This window comes from Schistocerca serialis, chromosome 2, assembly GCF_023864345.2.
Source record: "Schistocerca serialis cubense isolate TAMUIC-IGC-003099 chromosome 2, iqSchSeri2.2, whole genome shotgun sequence".
NCBI lineage: Eukaryota > Metazoa > Arthropoda > Insecta > Orthoptera > Acrididae > Schistocerca > Schistocerca serialis.
In genome coordinates this window covers 278,428,598-278,454,430 of record NC_064639.1, presented here as the reverse complement: position 1 = coordinate 278,454,430, position 25,833 = coordinate 278,428,598, and the positions used below count along the sequence as shown (strand labels likewise).

At 40.9% G+C, this 25,833-nt stretch overlaps 1 protein-coding gene across 1 annotated transcript in view; it reads right to left on the bottom strand.

Moving 5' to 3' along the window:
- The window catches only part of LOC126455523 (farnesol dehydrogenase-like), a 62,468-nt gene extending 46,805 nt beyond the window's left edge, over positions 1–15,663 (bottom strand). The window contains exon 1 of the mRNA XM_050091273.1: positions 15,503–15,663. Coding sequence (XP_049947230.1) covers positions 15,503–15,634 — 132 coding nt within the window. The 5' untranslated portion in view covers positions 15,635–15,663. The remainder of the gene's footprint in view (positions 1–15,502) is intronic.
- Between the last annotated feature and the right edge of the window lie 10,170 nt (positions 15,664–25,833).

Below are 25,833 nucleotides of genomic sequence, written 5' to 3'. Positions count from 1 at the left end.
TACTGGTGTTTGGGCCTACTTCCAAAGCTGAAATCACAAATGCATCTCTGTGCAGTGGCACTACATTTTTATGTTGTTGTGGTCTTCAGTCCAGAGACTGGTTTGATGCAGCTCTCCATATGGAAAGCTACATTCTTATGTATGTGATTTGAATACTAGTAGGAAGAAATTTTGATCGCTAGTATTTGGCTGGCAACAAAAGGAGAGATTGATTTCAGTTCCTAACCACCAGAATTTGCACAAATGTTCTGTGCTAAATTCCAAACCTTTCACAAAGTGAATGCATCTGATCCTGTTTATAGCATAGTTACACATTTCTGTAATGCTGTTTAGTGAACAAAATAAGAGGTTACTGGAACAGATTTTTTTGACTGGATTTGGGACTTCCTGGCACAAAGAACTCAATTCATCAGTCTCAATGGATCAGGTTCAACAGATTTAAATTCATATTAATGAGGCAGTGGATAACATTGAAGGCCTCATGAGACTACTCATGGATTCTGTTATCTGCAGGAAGGTTGCAACGCCAGAAGATAATAGTGAGGTGTACAAAGACCTGTAGAGTATCAACAATTCGTGCAGGATACTGGTAGATGGCCCTTTGACATAAATGTAACATACTGCACATAAATAGGTGAAGAGATCCATTATTTTTCTATGACACTATTGGCAATCATCATAAACATACAGTACCTATGAGTAATCATCCAGAGTGACCTACCGCGCGAGGTGGCACAGTGGCTAGCACACTGGACTCACATTCGGGAGGACGACGGTTCAATCCCGTGTCCGGCCATCCATGATTTCCCTAAATCGCTCCAGGCAAATGCCGGGATGGTTCCTTCGAAAGGCCACGGCCGACTTCCTTTCCTAATCCGGTGAGACCGATGACCTCACTGTCTGGTCTCCTACCCCAAAACAACCCCCCCCCCCCCCCCCCCAGAGTGACCTAAGTCAGAATGGCCACATAAAACGAATAGCAGGAAAAGCAGGTGCCATGGTAATATTCACTTTAAGACCCTTAAGGCCATTTAATTCATCCATGAAAGAAGTTGCTTACAAGACTCGTTTGTCCAGTTCTTGAGCATTGTTCATGGGTCTGGAATTCTTATGAAGTAGGATTAATATGAGATTCAGAAAGAAGATCCAAGTACCATCATGTTTCTGAGATGCTCAACACAGTCCAGTGGCAGACACTGCAAGTGAGGCAATGTGTACCACAGAGAGGTTTAATGCTTGAATTTCTAGAGTGTATGTTCCATGTGAAATCTGACAAAATGTTACTTCCTACCATGTACATCTCACAACATGACCAAGCAAAGCAGTGGTGTGAGGGCTGGAACAGTGTGATCTCCATCTTACCACGAAAACTGAGGAGCTATTTGAGACTAGCAGCTCTGAGGTCTAAAAACTGACAACATCAGAGAGATTGGTGTGCTGACCAAAGGCCCGTCCATACCGCATCTGTATCACACCACTGGCAGACAAAGCCGCAGCAGCTGGTCGGTACTGAATGACTCATCAAGACCAGTTATGTGGAGATGGTAGTAGGAAAACAGCAGTTACGAAATGTACAATGAAATTAAAAACTGTCATGACACATTACTTTGTTGGCTTCACGCCCTCAAGTAACCATGTCATGATGTTGCAACCACATCTAAACCTAAGGTTCAGCTACAGTTTGGTGTTACACCATAATCTTCATTTAAAAATTAAGATTGGTGATGGATGACAACATTACTGCTCAAACAAAATTGCAGTATCGAAATCTTTGCCAAATACATCTAAAAATTACATGGCTATAACACTATCACCTAACAGTCTATTTTGGTGGTGGAGAAGGAGGAGGAGGTGGAGAAAGAGATTAATGCAATGTCCCATCGACATTGAGGTCATCAGAGATGGAGCACAAGCTCGGATTTGGGAAGGATGGGGACTGAAATCTGCCGTGTATTTTCAAAGGAACCACGTCGGTATTTGCCTGAAATGATTTCGGGAAATCACGGAAAACCTCAGTCAGGATGGCTGGACACGGGTTTGAACCATCGTTCTCACGAATGCGAGTCCTGTGTGCTAACCACTGTGCCACCTCACTCGATGGTCTATTGTGCAGGGCACAAGCTCTCCACAGGGACACAATTGCATATTCAGTATAATGCTCTACTGACCATGTCAGCCTCAGCCTCACCTAGGGAATAGCGCATGCAGGATACCGGGACCGATGCGCAGTGACCAGTTTTCGTCCAGTTCGCAGGGCGAGTTCATTCGTTTGTTACGAAGGGGAGGCCAGTGCTTTCCAGCTTTCGGCCGGTCAGTGATGGAAGAATCGAGACGTGCAGCGCGCACCTTGCAGTCTTTCTCAAACGATTTCACAGTAACTATTCAGTAAAAGAATTTCATTTTTGCTTTACTTATAGCTGTATATGTCAGGTTCATAATGGTGCGACTATCATTTCGTTAATGGTCAATATTAGTGTGACATTTGCGTGGAAGTAAGACACTACGCTAAATTCGGAAAAGTGTGCAATGAAAAATAGAGGTCGCTATGATTTTGAGTTTGGTGCATATTACATGATATACTGTTGTGTATGAAATAGAGGTAACGCACTGAATTTTTCTTTAGACATGGGTAGAGGTATCTATCTGTCAACAAACTCGAGAAAACTGATCTGATGTAGCACACTCACTTGCGATCGCGCCGCGCCAGCGATAAGGCCAGAGCGAAATATCCGTAACATTCCTCATATTTCATAAACAGTTTCAGATACCGAAAAGATATTTTGGCAAATGATAGCACGCAAATAGGAGGGTATTTTACCATATCGTCATTATGTAAAGCTTCATTATTCCAGTAGCTACTGACTTTTTCGGTGAAAGAATGTCATTTTTAATGGCCATCAAAAAAAGGTTCAAATGTCTCGAAGCACTGTGGGACTTAACATCTGAGGTCATCAGTCCCCTAGACTTAGAACTACTTAAACCTAACTAAACTAAGGACATCACACACATCCATGCCCGAGGCAGGATTCGAACCTGCGACCGTAGCAGCAGCGCAGTTCCGGACTGAAGCGCCTAAAACCGCTCTCCCACAGCGGCCGGCTAAGGGCCATCGATAGCCAGTGAAACGAGAAATGCTGTGGGTTTTGGAACAACATATGCGAAGACATTATAGGTTTTCTGTATTGAGGGTGTACTTTTTCATAAGCTACTGAATTTACTTTTTCTCAGTTCCTCACGTAATAAACTTAATAACGCACTGTTTCAGAATTTTCTCGCAAATATGTCTGCACAACATGTTAGTGAAGAGAGACAGTGTAAACACCGTTGTGTTTTGGCAGAACAAGCAAATTTTGACATTGCAACCAGACAAATGTGTAAGTCTTACTCAAAATTCGCCACTCACGACACTTCTCTGAAAGTTACAAATGGTTAATAAGACAGGCGAAAATAAATCGCTGCATTTTCGGCGGAATTCTTTTTAGATACTAACGAAAGCAGAGGCCACGGCATTTTGCGCGCACTGGTGTTGACAGATGTGAAAATTACCGAACTATCAGTTTAATAAGTCACAGCTGCAAAATACTAACACGAATTCTTTACAGACGAATGGAAAAACTAGTAGAAGCCAACCTCGGGGAAGATCAGTTTGGATTCCGTAGAAACACTGGAACACGTGAGGCAATACTGACCTTACGACTTATCTTTGAAGAAATATTAAGGAAAGGCAAACCTACGTTTCTAGCATTTGTAGACTTAGAGAAAGCTTTTGACAATGTTGACTGGAATACTCTCTTTCAAATTCTAAAGGTGGCAGGGGTAAAATACAGGGAGCGAAAGGCTATTTACAATTTGTACAGAAACCAGATGGCAGTTATAAGAGTCGAGGGACATGAAAGGGAAGCAGTGGTTGGGAAGGGAGTAAGACAGGGTTGTAGCCTCTCCCCGATGTTGTTCAATCTGTATATTGAGCACGCAGTAAAGGAAACAAAAGAAAAATTCGGAGTAGGTATAAAAATTCATGGAGAAGAAATAAAAACTTTGAGGTTCGCCGATGACATTGTAATTCTGTCAGAGACAGCAAAGGACTTGGAAGAGCAGTTGAATGGAATGGACAGTGTCTTGAAAGGAGGATATAAGATGAACATCAACAAAAGCAAAACAAGGATAATGGAATGTAGTCTAATTAAGTCGAGTGATGCTGAGGGAATTAGATTAGGAAATGAGACACTCAAAGTAGTAAAGGAGTTTTGCTATTTGGGGAGCAAAATAACTGATGATGGTCGAAGTAGAAAGGATATAAAATGTAGACTGGCAATGGCAAGGAAAGCGTTTCTGAAGAAGAGAAATTTGTTAACATCGAGTATAGTTTTAAGTGTGAGGAAGTCATTTCTGAAAGTATTTGTATGGAGTGTAGCCATGTATGGAAGTGAAACATGGACGATAAATAGTTTGGACAAGAAGAGAATAGAAGCTTTCGAAATGTGGTGCTACAGAAGAATGCTGAAGATTAGATGGGTAGATCACATAACTAATGAGGAAGTATTGAATAGGATTGGGGAGAAGAGAAGTTTGTAGCACAACTTGACCAGATGAAGGGATCGGTTGGTAGGACATGTTCTGAGGCATCAAGGGATCACCAATTTAGTATTGGAGGGCAGCGTGGAGGGTAAAAATCGTAGAGGGAGACCAAGAGATGAATACACTAAGCAGATTCAGAAGGATGTAGGTTGCAGTAGGTACTGGGAGATGAAAAAGCTTGCACAGGATAGAGTAGCATGGAGAGCTGCATCAAACCAGTCTCAGGACTGAAGACCACAACAACAACAACATACCAAAGGGGAACATTAAGGTGCGTACAGTAATCTGTGAACAAACCTCAGCCCGTCTTGGCAGCTTTACTCCTACCAATACTTCTCTTCTTTCCTAACTTCACAGAAGCTCTCCCACATGCTTACCAGAGTAATGCTCATGGAAAAATAATATTGCAGAGAAATGGATTAGTGAAAGCCTTGAGGTTCGAATCCAGACAATCAGTCACACTTCAGAGAAGTGTGCAATCTTGACATTAAAACTGTGTGCCAGACCGGAAGTGGAGCCTGGAACATTACTTCTCATGGGTAATGCTCTACTGACTGAATCATCCAACCCTCAGCTTTGTTGACTGACATTAAGTTGACCAAAACCGCAACACCTTCATCGTCTGAAGAAGACTTGATGCCGCATTACACCTGCCAGATCATTTTTACTCACATCAAGTCAGATGCATGCCAAATCACTGCCATGTACCTGCCACGTCACTTGTTGGATCAATTGGCACGCCACAGCAATGGGTGCCCTGACAACAACATGTCCTGTTATGTACACGGACTTCAGAAACTAGATTAATTTTTGCAAATAAAAGCTACTGATGAGGCCGAGGCGCTCAATTTCAGTTTTTCCACGCGAATCCCCTGGTGAGACCATGGTTCAAGCCCAGGGCCTGTGAGAGACCTGCAATCTAACCTAACCTAACTGCTCAGGTAAAAAAAAAGTTTATTGAATTAAATGCTGAAGGCTTGCGCATTTCTACCAGTACATAATAGATTATTAGAATTTCTGAAATTTATAAAATAGGATAAGTGAGAATGATTACTGAAGTCAGATTCTCAAATGAGCTGCTATTTGGTAGCTTAGTGCTGACATAATAAATGAACGCCAGATATTCCTGATTGGGAACACACACACACACACACACACACACACACACACACACACACACACACAGCCCTATCCTCATGAAACATACTTGTTTATTCTGCTCGTGTTTATATTATCAAATTAAGTCAGTCAAATCAAACTGCTGAGAGGAGTGTTGATAGCAGACTTCGCATACATTCATCGAGTAGCCTGCTGACCTATACAAAATTCGTGTTTGGAAATGCAGATGTCATAAACGAATTTTACATAATCATATTATATAAAAGTTGACAATCAATCGCTTTAGATATGATTCCTTGAAGACCTTTACCTTGCTCTATTGCACGCCATTTATTCCATGTGGCATTTGTTGTTAGCAATAAACATGTATAAATCACCTGTAACTCACAGCCACAACACTACAAGCAAAAATAACCTACTTGCAAACTGTGTGCTCCTCTCTAGGTTTTGGGATATTGCACAAATTGTGACAGGTTGGCAGCAGACACGTAGAAAATTTCAAAGCCCTAGTTATTCAAAAAACCTAGTAAAATGGCACATACAACAGCGTATCAACCGGAGATGGTCGCCGCCGCCCAATTCAAACTCTGGGGAGGGGGGAGGGCGAGATACGGTTTCTGCCCCCCCCCACCCCCCTCATCCGCAAATTCACTTGGAGTTTTATTTGATCAACAGGCAGAGCCAGCGAATAAACCATGCTGCCGTTAGGAGATATGGGATCAGTATTTTTGTTGGCAGCGATTTTTGGTTTTGATTGAAGCATCTAACACTTAACTACATTCTGCCCTCTCCCTTCGTCCCATTTTTCAGTCTATGACTCCTAATGGGGGCCAGCCTCTGTGTGCGTAAATTCTGCATAGCACTTTCGAACAGTAGTTGAGGTTGAACGGGGCCTCAGTGCCGGCTATGTCGTAAAGGCGAACTACGGAGTGGGCAGTGGGCCGACTCTGAGGGAGCGCCAGACCTAAGGCAGAAATCTTGACTGTGAAAAATTGGTTTTACTGTCCCTTTACGTTGTTAACAGTTATCCCCTGGACCTGCGTATATTATTATATAGGCCCTGCTGTTCAAAACAAGTATTGGCACCACCCTCATTACTTACTGTTCGGTTCCCCTAGAATCTAAGTCCACATACGTTCGCAGGTGGAGCAAAACTTTTTTTTTTTTTTTGATCAGTTTAGTCTAGCGGTCACGCAGCACAACCCACGTGCTGTCCTAACGAAAATGGCAACACCGGCCAACAATGCCCGAATGGTAAATGTAATTATATTCCCTCAGTTCTCAGCGAGACTTTTATGGGAAGGGGGAGCTACGGCGCACCCGAAAGTATTTGCAAGATGATGTCAGTTATTTTCGATACAGTGGAAATGCTTTTAAGTTAACGGGGGCATCAAATCTCAGTGCAAAAGCAAGAAAACAGTGCTTGGCTCTACAATGGAATACTCACAATTCGCTTGGCTATCCGTGTCAATGGCAAACCGGTCAACCCCAACGATTCAACCAGGAAAAGGCGAAATAATTAACAACGGTCGGTTAATAAGCATTCGCTACCACTACAACAAGGCAAGAAGAGGTTCAATCAACAAAGATGTCGATAATCAGTATGTAACAATATAAGTCAAACTCGTGCAGAAAGGCGCAAACTACGTACATATAACATCGTATCGAGAACTAAGACTGAGTAATTCTTGTACATGGCAATAAAACTAGTATTTGGATGAATGCGTTTGAGCTAGATGCAATGTTGCAAGAAAATCTCTCCATAACCCATTGCAGTATGGCCTGGAATTAGGCATCAAGACAGTGTTCTCAGATCATCCTTTTACTCCATAGCAACAGAAAGTCCACTACTGTTGCTGGATCAGAAAAGTCAGACGTATGTTCCGAAACATTACTATACAGGGTGAGTCACCTAACGTTACCGCTGGATATATTTCGTAAACCACATGAAATACTGACGAACCGATTCCACAGACCGAACGTGAGGAGAGGGGCTAGTGTAATTGTTTAATACAAACCATACAAAAATGCACGGAAGTATGTTTTTAACACAAACCTAGGTTTTTTTAAATGGAACCCCGTTACTTTTGTTAGCACATCTGAACATATAAACAAGTACGTAATCAGTGCCGTTTGTTGCATTGTAAAATGTTAATTACATCCCGAGATGTAACCTAAAGTTGACGCTTGAGTACCACTCAATAATGTTTACAGTCATTCCTTTTACTTACGACACATACAGTTAGTGAGTTACAGCGTCATTTTTAAATTTCAGTATCCAACTTCTCATTCCCTTTTTATGTGTACATCGATCAATGGGTCATGACTGATATTTACATACGATTATTACTATTTTGCAATTTTAGGTGTGATACTGCACAATGTCACAAAAATATATCAAGGATTTTTTTGGAGGTGGTAGCAGCACTAAAAAATCTCAGATAGTTCGTATTAGCGTTGCCCATGACAGTGGCCAGTCTCAGTCTGATGGTAGAAATCTCTCTCTCTCTCTATTCGTTTAGTCGGTTCCGACTCTTCGTGACCCCATGAACCAAATCACGCCACTTTTTCCTGTCTTGCACTTTCTTCCGAAGACCTTACAGGTTGGAACACATTGCTTCTGTGATGCTATCGATCCATCTCATCCTCTGACGTCCTCTTCTTCTAGTTCTTTCAATCTTCCCCAGCATTAATGTTTTTTCCAGCGAGGCATGCCTTCGCATTGTGTGTGCAAAGTAGGTCAGCTTTTGTTTTAATATTAGACCTTCCAGGGAGAAATCTGGTTTAATTTGCTCCAATATTGATCTGTTGGTTCTCTTTGCAGTCCATGGAACTCTAAGAAGTTTCCTCCAACACCACAATTCGAAGGAGTCAATTCTTCGCCGTTCAGCCTTTCTAATGGTCCAGGTCTCACATCCATACATCGCAACTGGAAAGACCATAGCCCTCACAATACGGATCTTTGTCGCTAGTGTTATGTCTCTGGACCTTACAACCTTGTCAAGGTTTGACATCGCCTGTCTACCGAGCAACAGGCGTCTCCGGATTTCATGGCTGCAGTCGCCGTCAGCAGAGATCTGGGAACCGAGATAACTGAATGTGGTCACTACCTCCATGGTTTCTCCTGCTATATGCCACGAATTGGTAGGTGTAGTTGCCATAATTTTCGTTTTCTTCACATTCAGCATAAGACTGACCTTTTCACTTTCGTCTTTCACCTTCAGTAAGAGTGTTCTCAATTCTTCTTCACTTTCTGCCAACAGGATCGTATCATCCGCGTACCTGAGGTTGTTTACATTTATTCCAGCTATTTTAATTCCTGTTTCTCCTTCATCTAGCCTCGCATTCCTCATAACATGTTCTGCATACAGATTGAATAAGTACGGTGACAGTATGCAGCCTTCCCGGACCCCTTTTTGAATCTTTATCCATTTCTTTGTTCCATACATAGTTCTCACCGTGGCTTCTTGGTCAAGGTATAAACTCCGTATCAGATGAATGAGGTGATCTGGTACACCTATGTTTTTCAGTACGTTCCATAATTTGTTGTGATCGACGCAGTCAAGGGCTTTGGCGTAGTCAATAAAGCAGAGGTACACATCTTTCTGGAATTCTCTCGCTTTTTCCATAATCCACCGAATGTTAGCAATTTGATCTCTAGTTCCTCTTTCTTTCCTAAATCCAGCTTGTTCTTCTGGTAGCTCTCGATCTAGATATTGGCGAAGTCTATTTTGTAAGATTTTCAACATAACTTTGCTAGCATGTGAAATAAGTGCGATTGTTCGGTAATCTGAGCATTCTTTAGAACTTTTCTTCTTTGGAATGGGGATGAATACTGATCTTTTCCAGTCTTCTGGCCACTGCTGCGTGATCCATATTTTTGACATATTGAGTGCAGCACTTTCACTGCATCCTTTCCAGTGATTTTAAACAATTCTGCTGGTATTTCATCATGTCCACTAGTTTTGTTATCAGCCATATTTTCAAGGGCCCATTGGATTTCGCTCTCCAAAATATCTGGCTCTAGTTCTAAATTAACATTAACATCAGCAGTGAGAGCCCTGTCATGATCCAGATCTTTCTTGTATGGGTCTTCTACATATCCTGCCCATGTTTTCTTAACATCCTCAGCTTCACTCAGATCTTTCCCATTTCTATCTTTTATCATTCCAATTTTTGCCTGGAATTTTCCTTTAATTTCTCTAATTTTCTTATAGAGATCTCTTGTCTTCCCCATTCCATTACTATCTTCAACTTCCTTGCACTGTTCATTAAAGAATATATTTTTATCTCTTCTAGCTAATTTCTGAAAATCTTTATTTAATTCAAACATCGCTGATCTATCTCCCTTGATTTTTGCTTTCCTTCGTTCTTTTGCAACTTGCAGTGCCTCAACTGATAGCCATCTAGCCTTCTTACTGTTCCTTTTCTTGGGAATGTGTTTCTCTGCGGCCTCCTTGACAGTATTAGCTACTTCTGTCCACATCTCTTGCGAGCTTTTGTCCTCCAGCTGTAATACATTAAATCTATTTTGTACCTCTACAGCATAGTCGGAGGGTATAGAGTTAAGGTCGTATCTGCAAGTTGGGATACTTTTTGCTACATTCTGAAGTTTCAGCCGAAATTTTGCAATCAGGAGCTCATGATCTGATCCGCAGTCAGCCCCAGGTCTTGTTGTAGCTGACTGAACCGCGCTCTTCCACCTCTGATTACAAAGTATGTAATCAATTTGGTTACGGTGTTGGCCATCTGGCGAAGTTCAGGTATATAGGCGTCGTTTTGGTAGTTGAAACAGTGTATTAGTAATTATCAATGAATTTTTTTGGCAGAATTCTAGGAGTCTCTGTCCAGCTTCATTTGTTGTACCAAGACCATATTTCCCTGTTATACCTTCTACAACTTCATTTCCCACTTTTGTATTCCAATCTCCAACCATGAAGACGATATCCTTTTTTGGTGTTGACAGTAGTAATTCTTGTAAATCTCCATAGAACTGCTCAATAATTTCCTTTTCAGCATCGGTTGTTGGTGCATAAACTTGAATCACTGTGATGTTGAAGGGCTGACCTTGAAGTCTGATGGACATCATTCTATCATTTTTATATTTGCATCCCATTACAGCTTTTTTCACTTTGTCACTAACTATGAAGGCTACTCCATTACTTCTGTTGTTATCGTGCCCAGAATAATACACCATATGGCCATCCGAAGCATATTCTCCCATGCCAGTCCACCTCATTTCTCTCATTTCATGGTAGAAATACTAGTCTAAAATACTTACAAGGAGGCACAAGCACTGATACTGCTAAATATTTTATGGTAGCTATGAGTGTCTCTTCCTATGCTAGTGCTATTATACTTTGTGCTCACCATTAACATCCAGCACTTTGCTTGTTGAAAGCTATTTTTATGTTAATGTGATATGTGGGAGATACGTCACGTTTCACGTTTTCAACCTTACCGATTTTAGTTAGAGGCGATGGACATAAAAGTTGTGGCATAGGACTGTTAAAGCATGCAACACCCCAGTCTCACATGAAAATATAATGGGCTCTACTTCAAGTACACCTGTTTTTAAAGCAAAATTTCACCCACCGGAGAAGCAGAGAAGCATACTTTTTCACGAAGTAATGGAAGATCTTGTAAATCGGAATGGTTTGTGGCTTATGCGTGGCTACATTACGAAGAAAAGAGTGGCAGTGTTTTCTGCTATAACTTCATTCAGTTCATCCACTTAATTAACAATAGAAGACAACAAAAAGAGACGGATTTTCTTTAAAAAAAAAAAGGTTTCTGTAACTGGTAAAAAACTACAGAAAAGTTCAAGATACACGAGAAGAGTCTCTTTCGTCGAGAGTTTCTTGCAATTATTCAGCAACGTGAAAATAGCGCACCTGTGGTTGCCCAAGACACGTGACATCTGCTGACCGATCAGGAGAAAGCTAGAACCGCATTACTAGTAATTATCAGTTCACTAGGTACCTGGCTCGAACAGGAAACGCACTGAGAGGTCATGAAACGGTTTCGGGGAACCTCATGACACTTCTCGGTGAGAGGAAGAATGATGTGCCAGAACTAAAGATACGGCAGAAATATCGTGACACTTGGTCGGCGCCAACGATACGAAACGAAGTACTGGAAATGGCTCACAGGATCCAACGAGAAACTGTGCAGCAAATAAAAAATTCCCCATTTCACGGAATTATGGCAGATTCAACAGCGCACTTGGCTGGCCAGGAGCAGTTCACTCTGTGTGCATTGTGTTGACCCTGAGACGCTCGAATAAAAGAACTTTTTCGGAGTTTATATAATCCGTCGGACTCAAAGGCGCAAACGCTGGCAACTACCATTACAGACATGCTTCGAAGACTGACACAAGAAATTGAGTTTCTAGCCACCCACTATTTCGGTGGTGCAGCTAAAATGTCTGGGCGGAAAAAAGGTGTTAAGGAAATCCTTCTTCAAGACCAGCCAAAGAGTTGTTACATCCACTGCGCAATCATTGTTTGTATCTGGCACTACAGGAAGTTTCAAGAAACTGATCCATTGTGCGATATACCGGTAACTGTGAATGACGTGTCAAATATAATTCTAGAATCCGCAAAAAGGAGAAACGTGTATGCAGATGATGTGCTACTATGAGGCGAATCCAAACCCAAAATGATTCCAATGTGTCCTAACCGATGGGCTGTAAGAGTAAAATATTTGATACGTTTCAGGGAAAACTATGAGCGGGTCCAGAAAACGGTGACCGAAATGTTGAATGTACCGAGCTCAGTTAGAGACGAAAGGTCAGTCCTGCGGGGCTCTGCGAAGCGACTCGAAAAGTTTGAAACTATTTTTTTATATGACACTAGCAACTGAAGTGTTTGGACTGTGTGAGGAACTGGCCAGATCCCTTCATAATCCAAATTTTAATGCAGCTGGAGTGAAACATTCTGTAGAGGTTCTGAAAGTTGCTCTTGCAAATCTTAGGACTACAGAAGCATTTGATATGATGTTAGCGAAATCCAAAAATTATTCTAAAAAACTAAATATGAAAGACCCAAATATCTCACAGCCAAGAAAAATACCAGAGAAATTGCAACGCACAGAAACACCGTCTGTTCCCAAAGAATTGTCTTAAGAATGAAAATTTAGGAAAGATTTGTTTGAAATTCTTGATCTCCTTCTGAATGAGACTCATCGAAGGTTCAGCCAAGAGGATCTAAAGCGACTATCCCATCTTGAAGAGATACTTATTATGTCCTCCCAAACATATACTCCATCTACATGACGTTTGGAAGAATTGCTTGGAGTACATACAACAGACTTTAACCTGGACAGGCTTATGAACAGCTCGAAATGCTGTGAACCATTACGACTGATATACAACCACGTAATGTATCCTCTATTGGAAGAAAACTTATTGCTGAACCTGGTAGGGTTAAAGCACTCTTTCAGGAAGTTATTCGCCTCATCATTCTGATTTTCAGTGTTCCAATATCGTCAACATACTCTGAGAGGTCATTCAGCGCCTTGCATCAGATCAACAATGACTCAGTCGAGACTCACCCATCTACTCCTCCTCCATGTTCATCAAGACAGAGCTGCAAAAATTAATCTTATGGATGTTATGAAAGAACTTGCAGCTCAGACTGTCGAAAGGAAAACTACATTTGGAATTTGTATTTAAAATTTTTTAGTCTAAATAAAAACAAAATAAATGCCTTCTTCTTTTTCAAACAAATTACGTTTTTATTTTTTTCACTAACATGTGAAGCATAGTGTTTGTAAAACAGTACTAGTAACAAAGGGTTTCTCTCTAGCCAGTTGCTTTTGCAGTCTACAGTAAATATGAAGTCCTTTTCGTAAATGGCCTCAAAACAAAGTAAGACCAGTGTCTTCAAAGATAAGTGATGTCTTTTTAAAAATTAAAGCAACGAAATCGTTTTCAATGTTTCTCTCTGTAAAACAACATAGCTCTGGGTACCTAACACACATTCCCTTACTATCGGTATGCACGTATTCTTAACGGTTTTGCTGAAAGACGAAATCAGTAAATGGGTTTGCTTGATCCCCCCCTCTCTAAAGAGGTATTTGATACCCCACTGAGCACATCATACATTTATCGAAATATCTGGAGACAGGGCTGTAAGTATAGGTTAAGAATAATATCCATGTTAGCTAGGTTTCAACTTTTCCAACATAGAGACAGCTGACAACACAGCTAACAGGGCTTTCTTTCACCCAGTATACTTACAGTGAAGGAAAGGAGATAAGGGTGTAACATCCTATTGACGACGAGATCATGAGAGACGGAACACAAACTCTAGGGGAAGGAAAGGGTCTTGCCCTTTGAAAGGAACCGTCCCAGAATTCATCTTAACCGATTTTTGAAAAACAGCGGAAAACCTAAATCTGAATGGCCGAACAGTGATTTGAACAGCTCTCTCGAATGAGAATCCTGTGTCTTAAGACTTTGCCACCTGGCACAGTTGATGGGAGAAAAATTGCGTGGAGTGAGGTGGTGATCACTGTTGTAGCAAAGTGTTTGCAATCTGACAAAATCTATTTTTTCGGTATTCCATAAATGATTATCATAATGTGTTGGTAGTGTACTTCGTAGAAGTCGTCTGCAGTGGCTGGATCTGTCACAGAGAATTATTTTGTCTATAAATGACAAAATCATTATGGGAGTCCGCAGTCATTATAACTAGTGAACATAACTGTCCATCTCGTCGTTATTTTAAGTTCTTAATTATGAGAACTGACTTACATATACCGGTAGAATATCGAGAATTTAAATAATTTCGTTTTATCCTACCTAAGCATTACCGCAATACTTGTAGAAATACTACTTCTCATTTGTTATATTCCTAATCTTACAGACTCTGATGGTGGCTGTGGCCGAAACACTTTACGGTAGCTTAACGCATGCATTCCGCACGCATACACAAATTCCTCGTCCCTCCACCTCACTCACAAGTGCCTGTACGAGAGAAACGGTTTACCAGAAATTGTCGAGCTCACACACCGATGCACTCGCTGTGGCAGCCGGTTTGCTTGCGTTACGAAAACAAAAGAGGTTAGTGATACATGTAGTAAAGAGTGGATAAAGAAATCAAAATATTATATTCCCTTATTAACTATTCGCAAGAGAGACCCTACAGAAATTGTTTTTCCTTCTCTTTCCATCCATGTGATGTTGCATTCTTCGATTTGTCCAAAGGTACAGTACAACCTTTCTACAGAATGTAACTTAACAGGACCACTGATAAATTAAGTCCAAGTACGGACACATGCTTGCACAAACTTCCCTACTGTTGGTGCACACGCTCAATCATGCACACGATTTAACGCTTGCACAAGCACGCATAATCTAAATTCCATCAAGCATCAAGCTGCTCGTACAATTCTCAAGCTTTCTTTTTGAAAAAAGAATCAAACAGATATTTGTATGGGTAGCGTTTCATTGTTCTTGATCCACATCCCTTAGGATCTCCGTCATGGTGGCATTGCGTGGACGAATGATGAAAGATTCTGAGAAGACCCACAAAACATCCGATTGAAGCATGTTCTCGTTATGAATTTGCTAAGTACGGAAACAGTGCCATCGAATTTTCCTGTGCTATTACTTAATGAACGTAAAAATTTTGACGTTATCCCGAATTAATAATAGAAGTACCGCAAACAAATATTGTGTCGTAGTTACACACACACACGCAGACACTCACACAGAGAGAGAGAGAGAGGTCTAGCAGCCGAAAAAACGCAGAAAAACAGGAAGAGAGTTAACTGCCTACTCTAAACGCAAGTGGCTTACCTTGACCCTGTCCACCCTCCTAGCGAGTCCTACAACAGTCAGGCCATGACGAAGCAGCGTCTGTGTTATGGCTGCTCCTATTCCCGCACTAGCACCAGTGACCACAGCAACGCGTCTTATGTATTTATCCATCCGCCCGGCAGATGCAGTTGCTACTTCGATAGTGGTACTGCACCAACGCTTCAAAGTAGTTAAAACTTAAACGTCTTCCCCCACCAACCTACCGCCTTCAGTGCTGCCAACATCGGAACAGTGAGAAGGATGACCTTGTCAGCTGTGGACAGCTTCATCCTAAAACTTTTGCGCATGAACGTACACTCGAAGGCGAAGGCTTTTTCACACGCTACGATTTGTCTAGGCACAGCATGTCTGCGCGCACTCGTCATAGAGTTGTATACCACAAAGCTAAGCGAATATTAGACGGACACAAACCTTGAAACTAGAGTCTTAAGTCTGAGCAAAGTTCCTCTCTTCTGTGAATGCAGATCGCATCCACGCAGACAAATCTGCCTGTGAACAAGAGATCGTTCCAAAAATGATTCACGAAAGATGACCGAATCATCTGTTTGCTCAGTTTAGTGTTTCTGGCCTTTACGTGCACACCGAATTCTAAAACGGACGATGTGCATCAGTGTCCTATAGAGCTCACTGCATGATTAATTGAAATGTATAGGTCTCACAAATGTTTGTACGAAAAATTAAATAATATGAAATACCGAGATCGGAATAAGAAGGCAGTTGCTTCTGATTCTTTGCTAGAGGAAACGAGATTAGTTGATCCACCGGCAGACAGATAATCGGTAATAAAAAAATAAATTCGATGCAGACTGTTTACCGTTAACTATTCAATTTGATTTACTTGCCCTCACGAAATACTTCGTCAGAACAGCGTATATAGCTTTGCATGTGTTCGGTGTAATTTTTCTCAGTGCTTGCTTGGATAATTCAATCGAAAACTCCAAATCTTTACAATTTCTTCCTGCCCCTAGAAATCGTGACACCACTGTCATCCTCTCTTGAGGTGAGTTAGTTTTCCTCATACATTTTTTTCGTCCTATCGAGCGAATAGTTTACGAACTCAAGTAAATAATTGTGTGCTTATATTTCGATTCTAAAATTAATTCTCCAGTCTCCCTCGTATTCGGGAGGACGACGGTTCAATCCCGCGTCCAGCCATCCTAATTTAGGTTTTCCGTGATTTCCCTAAATCGCCTCAAGCAAATGCCGGGATGGTTCCTTTAAAAAGGCACGGCCGACCTCCTTCCTCCATCCTTTCCTAATCCTATGAGACCGATGATCCCGCAGTTTGGTCTCCTCCCCCCAAAATCAACCCAACCCAACCCATCTCCAGTCTTCAGGATCGCTATATAACTTTCGAAATAAAGTTGTGTGCGACAACTGCCTCATCATTTAGGCGGTTCTTTGAGCCTCTGAAAATGCGTTTGCAGTTGTGAACACTCACCGCTGAAGAAACTTCCTTCAGTATGAACAGTAGCCGTTTTTGCAATAACCAGATACCGGTACGTCCACTTTTGGCCGAAAATGAGGTTTTATTACCATTGCACCGTTCGAAAATAGCTCTGTCGTGTGGTGCAAGAATGAGACCTATCCTTGGGACCAGTTCAGAATAATATAGGTTATGGAGTTGTGGACGTTGAGTATTCGGGAGAGAACCAGACATGTCCAGGGCTTGGTTTATCATTGTAGTCATACTCTGAACCTGTAAAATACATCTAAGAAGGTGGTTGATGTTACGGAATATCTATTTATCAATTTCTTATTCCAGAAAAAAAATTCTTTCGGTCTAACATCAACAGTGTTTGTAATGAGAAATTCACTGTTTTCAAATCACGTATTCTTTGAGTACGCCACTGCACGTAAGCATGTCGTTTGCTGTAGTGAACCACTGTCAGAGCTTGACTATCTTTATTTCGTCACTGAGAAAGTTTAAATCACACAGATTTTTCCTGAGGAAAAACTTTATAAGGGTGACTCTGCCAGTTAAGTCTGAGAAATATAAAGATATCATGAAGCTTTCCAGCAAGTATATGCCAACCTCAGACGTGGAATTTTATAATGAGGTGGTCTGTGGAGAACTGCTACATATAGTTCATTTGAAGGAGAAGCACAACGAACTTCTTACTAACATTCCATACGTATGAATCTTATTAGGGTATTCTCTTTCTTTTTTTTCATCACATTCAAAATACAAAGCTGTTTGTAGCAAGAGCGAGATGAATCTACTTTAATTCAATAAACATCATAATCAATCTTTGTTTGGTTACGTAATAAGTTGTTACAGTGTGTTGCTGGCCTCATAATGGTTGGAAAAAGACAGGGCTGGTTAATAAAGTTTTCCAATTTCTGGTGAGTTTTACTCTAAATTATGTAAACGTCACTTACCTGGATACTGCACCAATGCCTTGAATCGGTGTGCTAAATTGTTTGCTAGTATAAAAGAATTTGCGAGAGCGTTGCCGCTTGACGCTGAAAGTTCTCTCGTGTGACTGACACATGGCGGTGTAATATTAGTAATTTTCGCCTCACAAACATTAATATACGCTCAATAGTAAACGCCTGATGGCATAAAGTTATCGAACAGCTGTAAAGTAAAAGAAATGAACCATCGCATAGCAGCGAGCGACAGAACTTATTATTCTTTATCTTTGCCGTTCTTGCGCGGTGTCTGTAAATCTCTATGTACATGTATCGATGAATGATGTAAAAAAGAATTCTGTTGTTTCAAGACAAATGAGGCATTGGGCACCTCACCTTTTACCGTTTGTATTCCATGAAAGGCAGACGCGGACTTGCTGCGTTCCGCAACGGTATTTTATAATTTATGTGAAAAATATTGAGTGAATATGCTAATTGTTATTTTTCCAATCTTGTAATTGATTACGAACAGACAGCATCAAGAGGACATTTTGACTGTTAGGTATAAAGTATTTAACCTGAATGGTCATCTATTGTAATTTAATAATGAAAAGGTACGTAGCTTTGAAAAACGTGTGTTAAAGATAAGTGTGCTTATTTTAGTAAATTGACCTTTATGATTTCCATCTCCTTATTTACTTGAACGAAAATTATTTTGTGTTAGTTCATCACCAGAAATTACGATCACGCTGATGGGCCGAACGCAGCATGAGGCAGAAGGAACATTATCGTTTTTCTATTATTTCTGAGTCAACTCTTTTTTAATTGTGCAGTGTTGCATTTCTGTTAAAGCCTGTAAATCTTCTTGTCCCTTAGTTTTGTTCCGGGTATGACTACATCGCGACTATAAAAATGCATAGAAATGATAATGTTTCTTCCGAACGATCTCAAATATATCAATATGCTGGTCTTATTCAGGTGTTTAATGCTCAACGTATGTTATTATAATAGTGTAATCAATCCCTGATTCTGTTGCCAAGTGGCCCACCAAAGTATTAACTTTTTCGACATTTAAAAAAAAATAATCGCAATTGTTTTTCTTTTCGCCCCCCCCCCCCCCCCCCAAGAGTAACGCAACAGCGGGTCGGCAATAGACGGCAACAGCGTCGTGGGGTCACTCGAGATATGTAATTATGCGGTGATATTTGCACAGATATCAGCGCAGAGAAATTGTAGTGAGTGGATCGGCCTGTAGTTGATTATCTTAAATCTCACTGTTCTGTTCATTTATGTAGCTTCACAAAACTCTCGCTTCTACAATCAAGTGGAAATCATCCATCTGCGAAACACAATTCCGCATACTCGTGTCTTGTAGGTAAGTTTTTATATGATCACTAAATTCTAAGAAACATTTCCAAACGGATAGACACTTAGTAATATCCTGCCCCCCCCCCCCCCTATGAACCACGGGACTTGCCGAGATGTGATGGCCTTAATCAATACAGACAGCCGTTCCGTGATGCAACCACAACGAAGGCATATCTGGGGAGAAGTCAGACTTACCTATGGTTTCTGGAGAGGAGCAGCGGCCTTTTCAGTAGTTGCAGATTGGCTGATTTGGCCTGATTACATTAGACAACGTCGCAGTTGATGAAAGAAATGGAACGTGAAACCACTTGGTAAAACCTTGCGCAGAGCGCATGTTAATTACTGCTAACACTTGGCTTAAGAATCTTGAAAGTAAGGGAAACCACGGTTGTTATCTTTCCCCAGGGCATGCCATTGTATGGCTTAATGGCGACGGAAACCTCTTATCGTCGAACGGCATAATAAGTTCCCTGGCAGCTAACAGCGTTGTTGCCAGCTTTCAACTGAAAACAGTGGCTATCTATAGAGTTGTGACAACAATGGGGCGTTGACACAGAAACGTGTACAGTATCGAGTCACGTGTCGTGTTATCGGCTGAGGCAGGCGCGTGGAACAGCTGCGCTCAGCCCAGTGCAACCGACAGGAGTAAGTTTACGTCGACTCACATACAGGTAAAATACGTCCGAAGAAAAATAGATCCACGTGTGGATCTCCAGGCGGGAACCACTCAGGAGGATGTTGTCAACAGAAGAAACTTAACTAGCATTCTATGAGTTGGAGTGTGGAATATTAGATATTTCAGTGGAATAGGTAGGTTAGGGAATTTAAAAACGGAAATGGACATTTTGAAGTTAGATACAGTGAGAATTAGTGAAGTGTGGTGGCAGAAAGAACAGGGCCTCTGGTCAGTGTTATAAAAACAAAATGAAACAGGAGTAATGCAGGAGTGGGTCTAATAATGGATAAGTAAATAGGAACTTGGGTAAGCTGCTATGAACAGTCATTATAGTAAGCAAACTGTATGACGATGACAGGATCCACCATTACAGCGCTATGTTGTTTTACAGAGAGAAACATTGAAAACGACTAATAAACGGTCACAACGCCCATATAGTACTAGGGACAGAAAGTTGGCTGAAACCAGACGTAAACAGTAATGAAATCCTGAAATCAGATTGGAATGTATACCGCAGAGACAGGCTGGACAGTGAAGGGGGAGCCGTGTTTATAGCGATAAGAAGTGCAATAGTATCGAAGGAAATTGACGGAGATCCGAAATGTGAAATAATTTGGGTGAAGGTCACGGTTAAAGCAGGCTGAAACATGGTAATTGGATGTCTCTATAGGCCCCTGCCTCAGCAGCTGTTGTGGCTGAGCACCTGAAGGATAATTTGGAAAATATTTCGAGTAGATTTCCCCACCATGTTATAGTTCTGGGTGGATATTTTAATTTGCCGGATATAGACTGGAAGACTCAAACGTTCATAACGGATGGCAGGGACAAAGAATCCAGCGAAATTTTTTTAAGCGCTTTATCTGAAAACTACCTTGAGCCGTTAAACAGAGACCCGACTCGTGGCGATAACATATTAGACCTTCTGGTGACAAACAGACCCGAACTATTTGAAACAGTTAAGGCAGAACAGGGAATCAACGATCATAAAGCGGTTACTGCATCGATGATTTCAGTCGTAAATAGAAATATTAAAAAAGGTAGGAAGATTTTTCTGTTTAGAAAAAGTGACAAAAAGTAGATTGCAGAATACCTGACGGCTCAACGCAAAAGTTTTGTCTCAAGTACAGACAGTGTTGAGGATCAGTGGGCAAAGTTCAAAACCATCGTACAATATGCGTTAGATGAGTATGTGCCAAACAAGATCGTAAGAGATGGAAAAGAGCCACCGTGGTACAACAACCGAGTTAGGAAACTGCTGCGGAAGCAAAGGGAACTTCACAGTAAACATAAACATAGCCAAAGCCTTGTAGACAAACAAAAATTACGCGAAGCGAAATGTAGTGTGAGGAGGGCTATGCGAGAGGCGTTCAATGAATTCGAAAGTAAAGTTCTAAGTACTGACTTGGCAGAAAATCCTAACAAAATTTTGGTCTTATGTCAAAGCGGTAGGTGGATCAAAACAAAATGTCCAGACACTCTGTGACCAAAATGGTACTGAAACAGAGTATGACAGACTAAAGGCCGAAATACTAAATGTCTTTTTCCAAAGCTGTTTCACTGAGGAAGACTGCACTGTAGTTCCTTCTCTAGATTGTCGCACAGATGACAAAATGGTAGATATCGAAATAGACGACAGAGGAGTAGAGAAACAATTAAAATCGCTCAAAAGAGGAAAGGTCGCTGGACCTGATGGGATACCAGTTCGATTTTACACAGAGTACGCGAAGGAACTTGCCCCCCTTCTTGCAGCGGTGTACCGTAGGTCTCTAGAAGAGCGTAGCGTTCCAAAGGATTGGAAAGGGGCACAGGTCATCCCCGTTTTCAAGAAGGGACGTCGAACAGATGTGCAGAACTATAGACCTATATCTCTAACGTCGATCAGTTGTAGAATTTTGGAACACGTATTATGTTCGAATATAATGACTTTTCTGGAGACTAGAAATCTACTCTGTAGGAATCAGCATGGGTTTCGAAAAAGACGGTCGTGTGAAACCCAGCTCGCGCTATTCGTCCACGAGACTCAGAGGGCCATAGATACGTGTTCACAGGTAGATGGCGCGTTTCTTGACTTCCGCAAGGCGTTCGATACAGTTCCCCACAGTCGTTTAATGAACAAAGTAAGAGCATATGTACTATCATACCAATTGTGTGATTGGATTGAAGAGTTCCTAGACAACAGAACGCAGCATGTCATTCTCAATGGAGAGAAGTCTTTCGAAGAAAGAGTGATTTCAGGTGTGCCGCAGGGGAGTGTCATAGGACCGTTGCTATTCACAATATACATAAATGACCTTGTGGATGACATCTGAAGTTCACTGAGGCTTTTTGCAGATGATGCTGTGGTGTATCGAGAGGTTGTAACAATGGAAAATTGTATTGAAATGCAGGAGGATCTGCAGCGAATTGACGCATGGTGCAGGGAATGGCAATGGAATCTCAATGTAAACAAGTGTAATGTGCTGTGAATAATAGAAAGATAGTTCCCTTATCATTTAGCTACAAAATAGCAGGTCAGCAACTGGAAGCAGTTAATTCCATAAATTATCTGGAAGTACGCATTAGGAGTGATTTAAAATGGAATGATCATATAAAGTTGATCGTCGGTAAAGCAGATGCCAGACTGAGATTCATTGGAAGAATCCTAAGGAAATGCAATCCGAAAACAAAGGAAGTAGGTTACAGTACGCTTGTTCGCCCACTGCTTGAATACTGCTCAGCAGTGTGGGATCCGTGCCAGATAGGGTTGATAGAAGAGATAGAGAAGATCCAACGGAGAGCAGCGCGCTTCGTTACAGAATCATTTAGTAATCGCGAAAGCGTTACGGAGATGATAGATAAACTCCAGTGGGAGACTCTGCAGGAGAGACGCTCAGTAGCTCGGTACTGGCTTTTGTTAAAGTTTCGAAAACATACCTTCACCGAAGAGTCAAGCAGTATATGCTCCCTCCTGCGTATATCTCGCGAAGAGACCATGAGGATAAAATCAGAGAGATTAGAGCCCACACAGAAGCATACCGACAATCCTTCTTTCCACGAACAATACGAGACTGGAATAGAAGGGAGAACCGATAGAGATTCTCAGGGTACCCTCCGCCACACACCGTCAGGTGGCTTGCGGAGTATGGATGTACATGTAGATGTAGATGTAGACAAGTTTATATGCCTACCAACTCCACAAATGATGAAGAGACTGAAAAAAACTTATGACAAAATAAATTATTCACATAGCTGAGGCAGACGAAAATTCAGTTGTGACAGGAGAATGGAATTTGGGAAAAGAAGGAGATGACATTGTAGCAGCAAAAAATGGACTGGATGAAAGGAAGAAAAGGGTAAGCCGCTTGATAAAATGTTGCACGGAGCACAATTTAATCATTGCTGACACTCGGTTTAAGAATATCGAAAGAATGTTGTATGTACGAGGGCAAGAGACAATGGGAGTGTTCAGGTAGATTATATAAAGGAAAGATAAAGATTTCTGTTTTGTCCTTTAAACTGCAAAACTTTCCCAGGGACATATGTGGACTGTGGCCATAATTAATTGGTTATGAACTCCAAATTAAAAAGTGAGGAAACTGCAGAAAGATGGGAAATTAAGGAGATGGAACCTGGGTAGACAGAAAGAAACGGAAGGAAAGAGTTTCAGAGGGAGCATTAGGTAAAGATTGACTCAAACAGAGATAAGGAACACAACATAAGAAAAATGAATACGCTTGAGAAATGAAATAGTAAAGGCACCAGAGGATCAACTAGGCAAAAAGACAAGGACAAGTAGAAATCTTTGGATAACACAGGAGATAATGAATACAATTCACGAAAGGAGAAAATATAAATGTGAAACAGTTGAAAGAGAATATAGAGGTCTAACAAATGAGATTGACAGAAAGTGCACATTTCCAGTAGGATAGGTTACAGAATAAATGCAAGAATGTAAAAGCAAGTATGACTAGGGAAAAGATGAATGTCGCCTATGGGAAAACTAAAAAACTTTCGGAGAAGAGAGAAGCAACTTTATGTATATTAAGAGCTCAGATGATAAGCCATTACGAAGCAAAGAAGAGGAAGCAGGACTGCGAAAGGAATATACAGAAGGCGTATACAAGCGAAATGAACTTGAAGGCAATATTATAGAGAGGGATGAGGAAGTAGACGACAAGCGAGACACGATACTGCGAGAGTAATTTGACGGAACACTGGAAGACCTCAGTTGGAACAAGTCCCCTGGAGTAGACGACATTGTCTCAAAATAGTTAAGATCCTTGGGGGTGCCATTAGCCAGGTGTGGAAGATATAGACCTACGAGACAGGCGAAATACCCTCACATTTCAAGAAGAATGTAATAATTTCCATTCCAAAGAAGACGGTTGCTGACAGTTGTGAATATAACTGATCCATCAATTTAATATGTCCTGTTTGCAAAATAGTAACGTGAATTTTTACAGGAGAATGGAAAAACTGGCAGGCCGACCTCAGAGAAGATCGGTATGGGTTCCAGAAAAAAGTAGGAACACTTGAAGCAATACTGATCTTACGAATCGTAGAAGATGGACTAAAGGAAAACAAACCTAAGTTTATAGCAGGGTTGTATATTTAAAGAAATCCTTAGATACTATCTGAAATACTGGAGGTAGCAGGAGTAAAACACAGCGAGCCAATTGCTATTGAAAACCTGTACGGATATCAGATTGCAGTTATATCAGTGAAAGGATAGGACTAGCTGAGAAAGCGGTGAGACAAGATTGTATCCTATCCCTCATGTTATTCAGTCTACAACTACATCTACACTCTGTAAACCATTGTGGAGTAAAAGTCAGAGAGTACTTAGCTTGGTGGTGCTACTTCTAGTTCCATTCTTGCAGTAATAGTAGTAGTACCTAATTCATTTGTAGATCTCTTTTAAAAGAATATTTGACATGTCTTGGTATTACAGTTAATGAGCAAAAAACAAATACAGTAATTCACTTGTACATAAGTTTGCGTAAGTACAGGCCTAGTATGACGAGGATTGGACAGATAGTCGGCCGTGGCCTTATAGTAGGAATCATCCCGCCATTTGCTTGGAGTAATTTAGGGAAACCACGAAAATTCTAAATCAGAATGGCTGCATGAAGACTGGAGCCTCCATCCCCCCGAATAAAAGACCGTCCCGCCTAGAACAGTGCTGCCTCATTTGGTTTATCCGTAGAATACATTAAAGTTTCATAAATAAATTATTTAATTATTTAAAAGGCTGTGATAAACTGTTTATTCATTTCTCACTCCCAGTCGCTGCACACACTATACATGAAATGTTTAATAACTCTACACACACATCAGCTGAAGTCAGGACCATTTTGTGGACCAACCCTTCCCATTTGTTAGCGAGAAAAACTGAGTCAGCATCCCTCTATAAACAGTGAGGTGTTGAGCTCAGAAAGAGATCTTAGTATTACACATTGCATAGAGTTTGGAGTAAGCTGTTCCAGAAAAGAAAAAGAAAGGAATCAAAATATAATTTGAAACTGTTCTGCGGAATGCTGGATGTTTTATTGTCGTTATTATTATTTAATTGTCTTACATTTTTTTTATAAAAACCCATACTCTGTGATATCTAAGTAATGCTTCAACTTATAGAATTTATCACACAAGAGGCACTTTTTAAATGAATTTTTAAATAAGTTCGTAATTATAATTTCTTGCTCTCCTAAGGAAATTTGTTATACCGTCTTACTCCTTGGTAGAAAATGCTATTTTGGATCTTATATTTATTCTTTATTGGTAAATGTGAGTTGAGTCTAAATTTTGTTCCATGGTCTTGGAGCGTGGAAAGAATAACTGCTTTAATGCCTCTTTGCGCCCTGTAATCAGTCTTTGCCCTGAAAATATCTCTAAAGTCTTCACTTAATACTAATTCTTGAAATTTTTAGGCAAG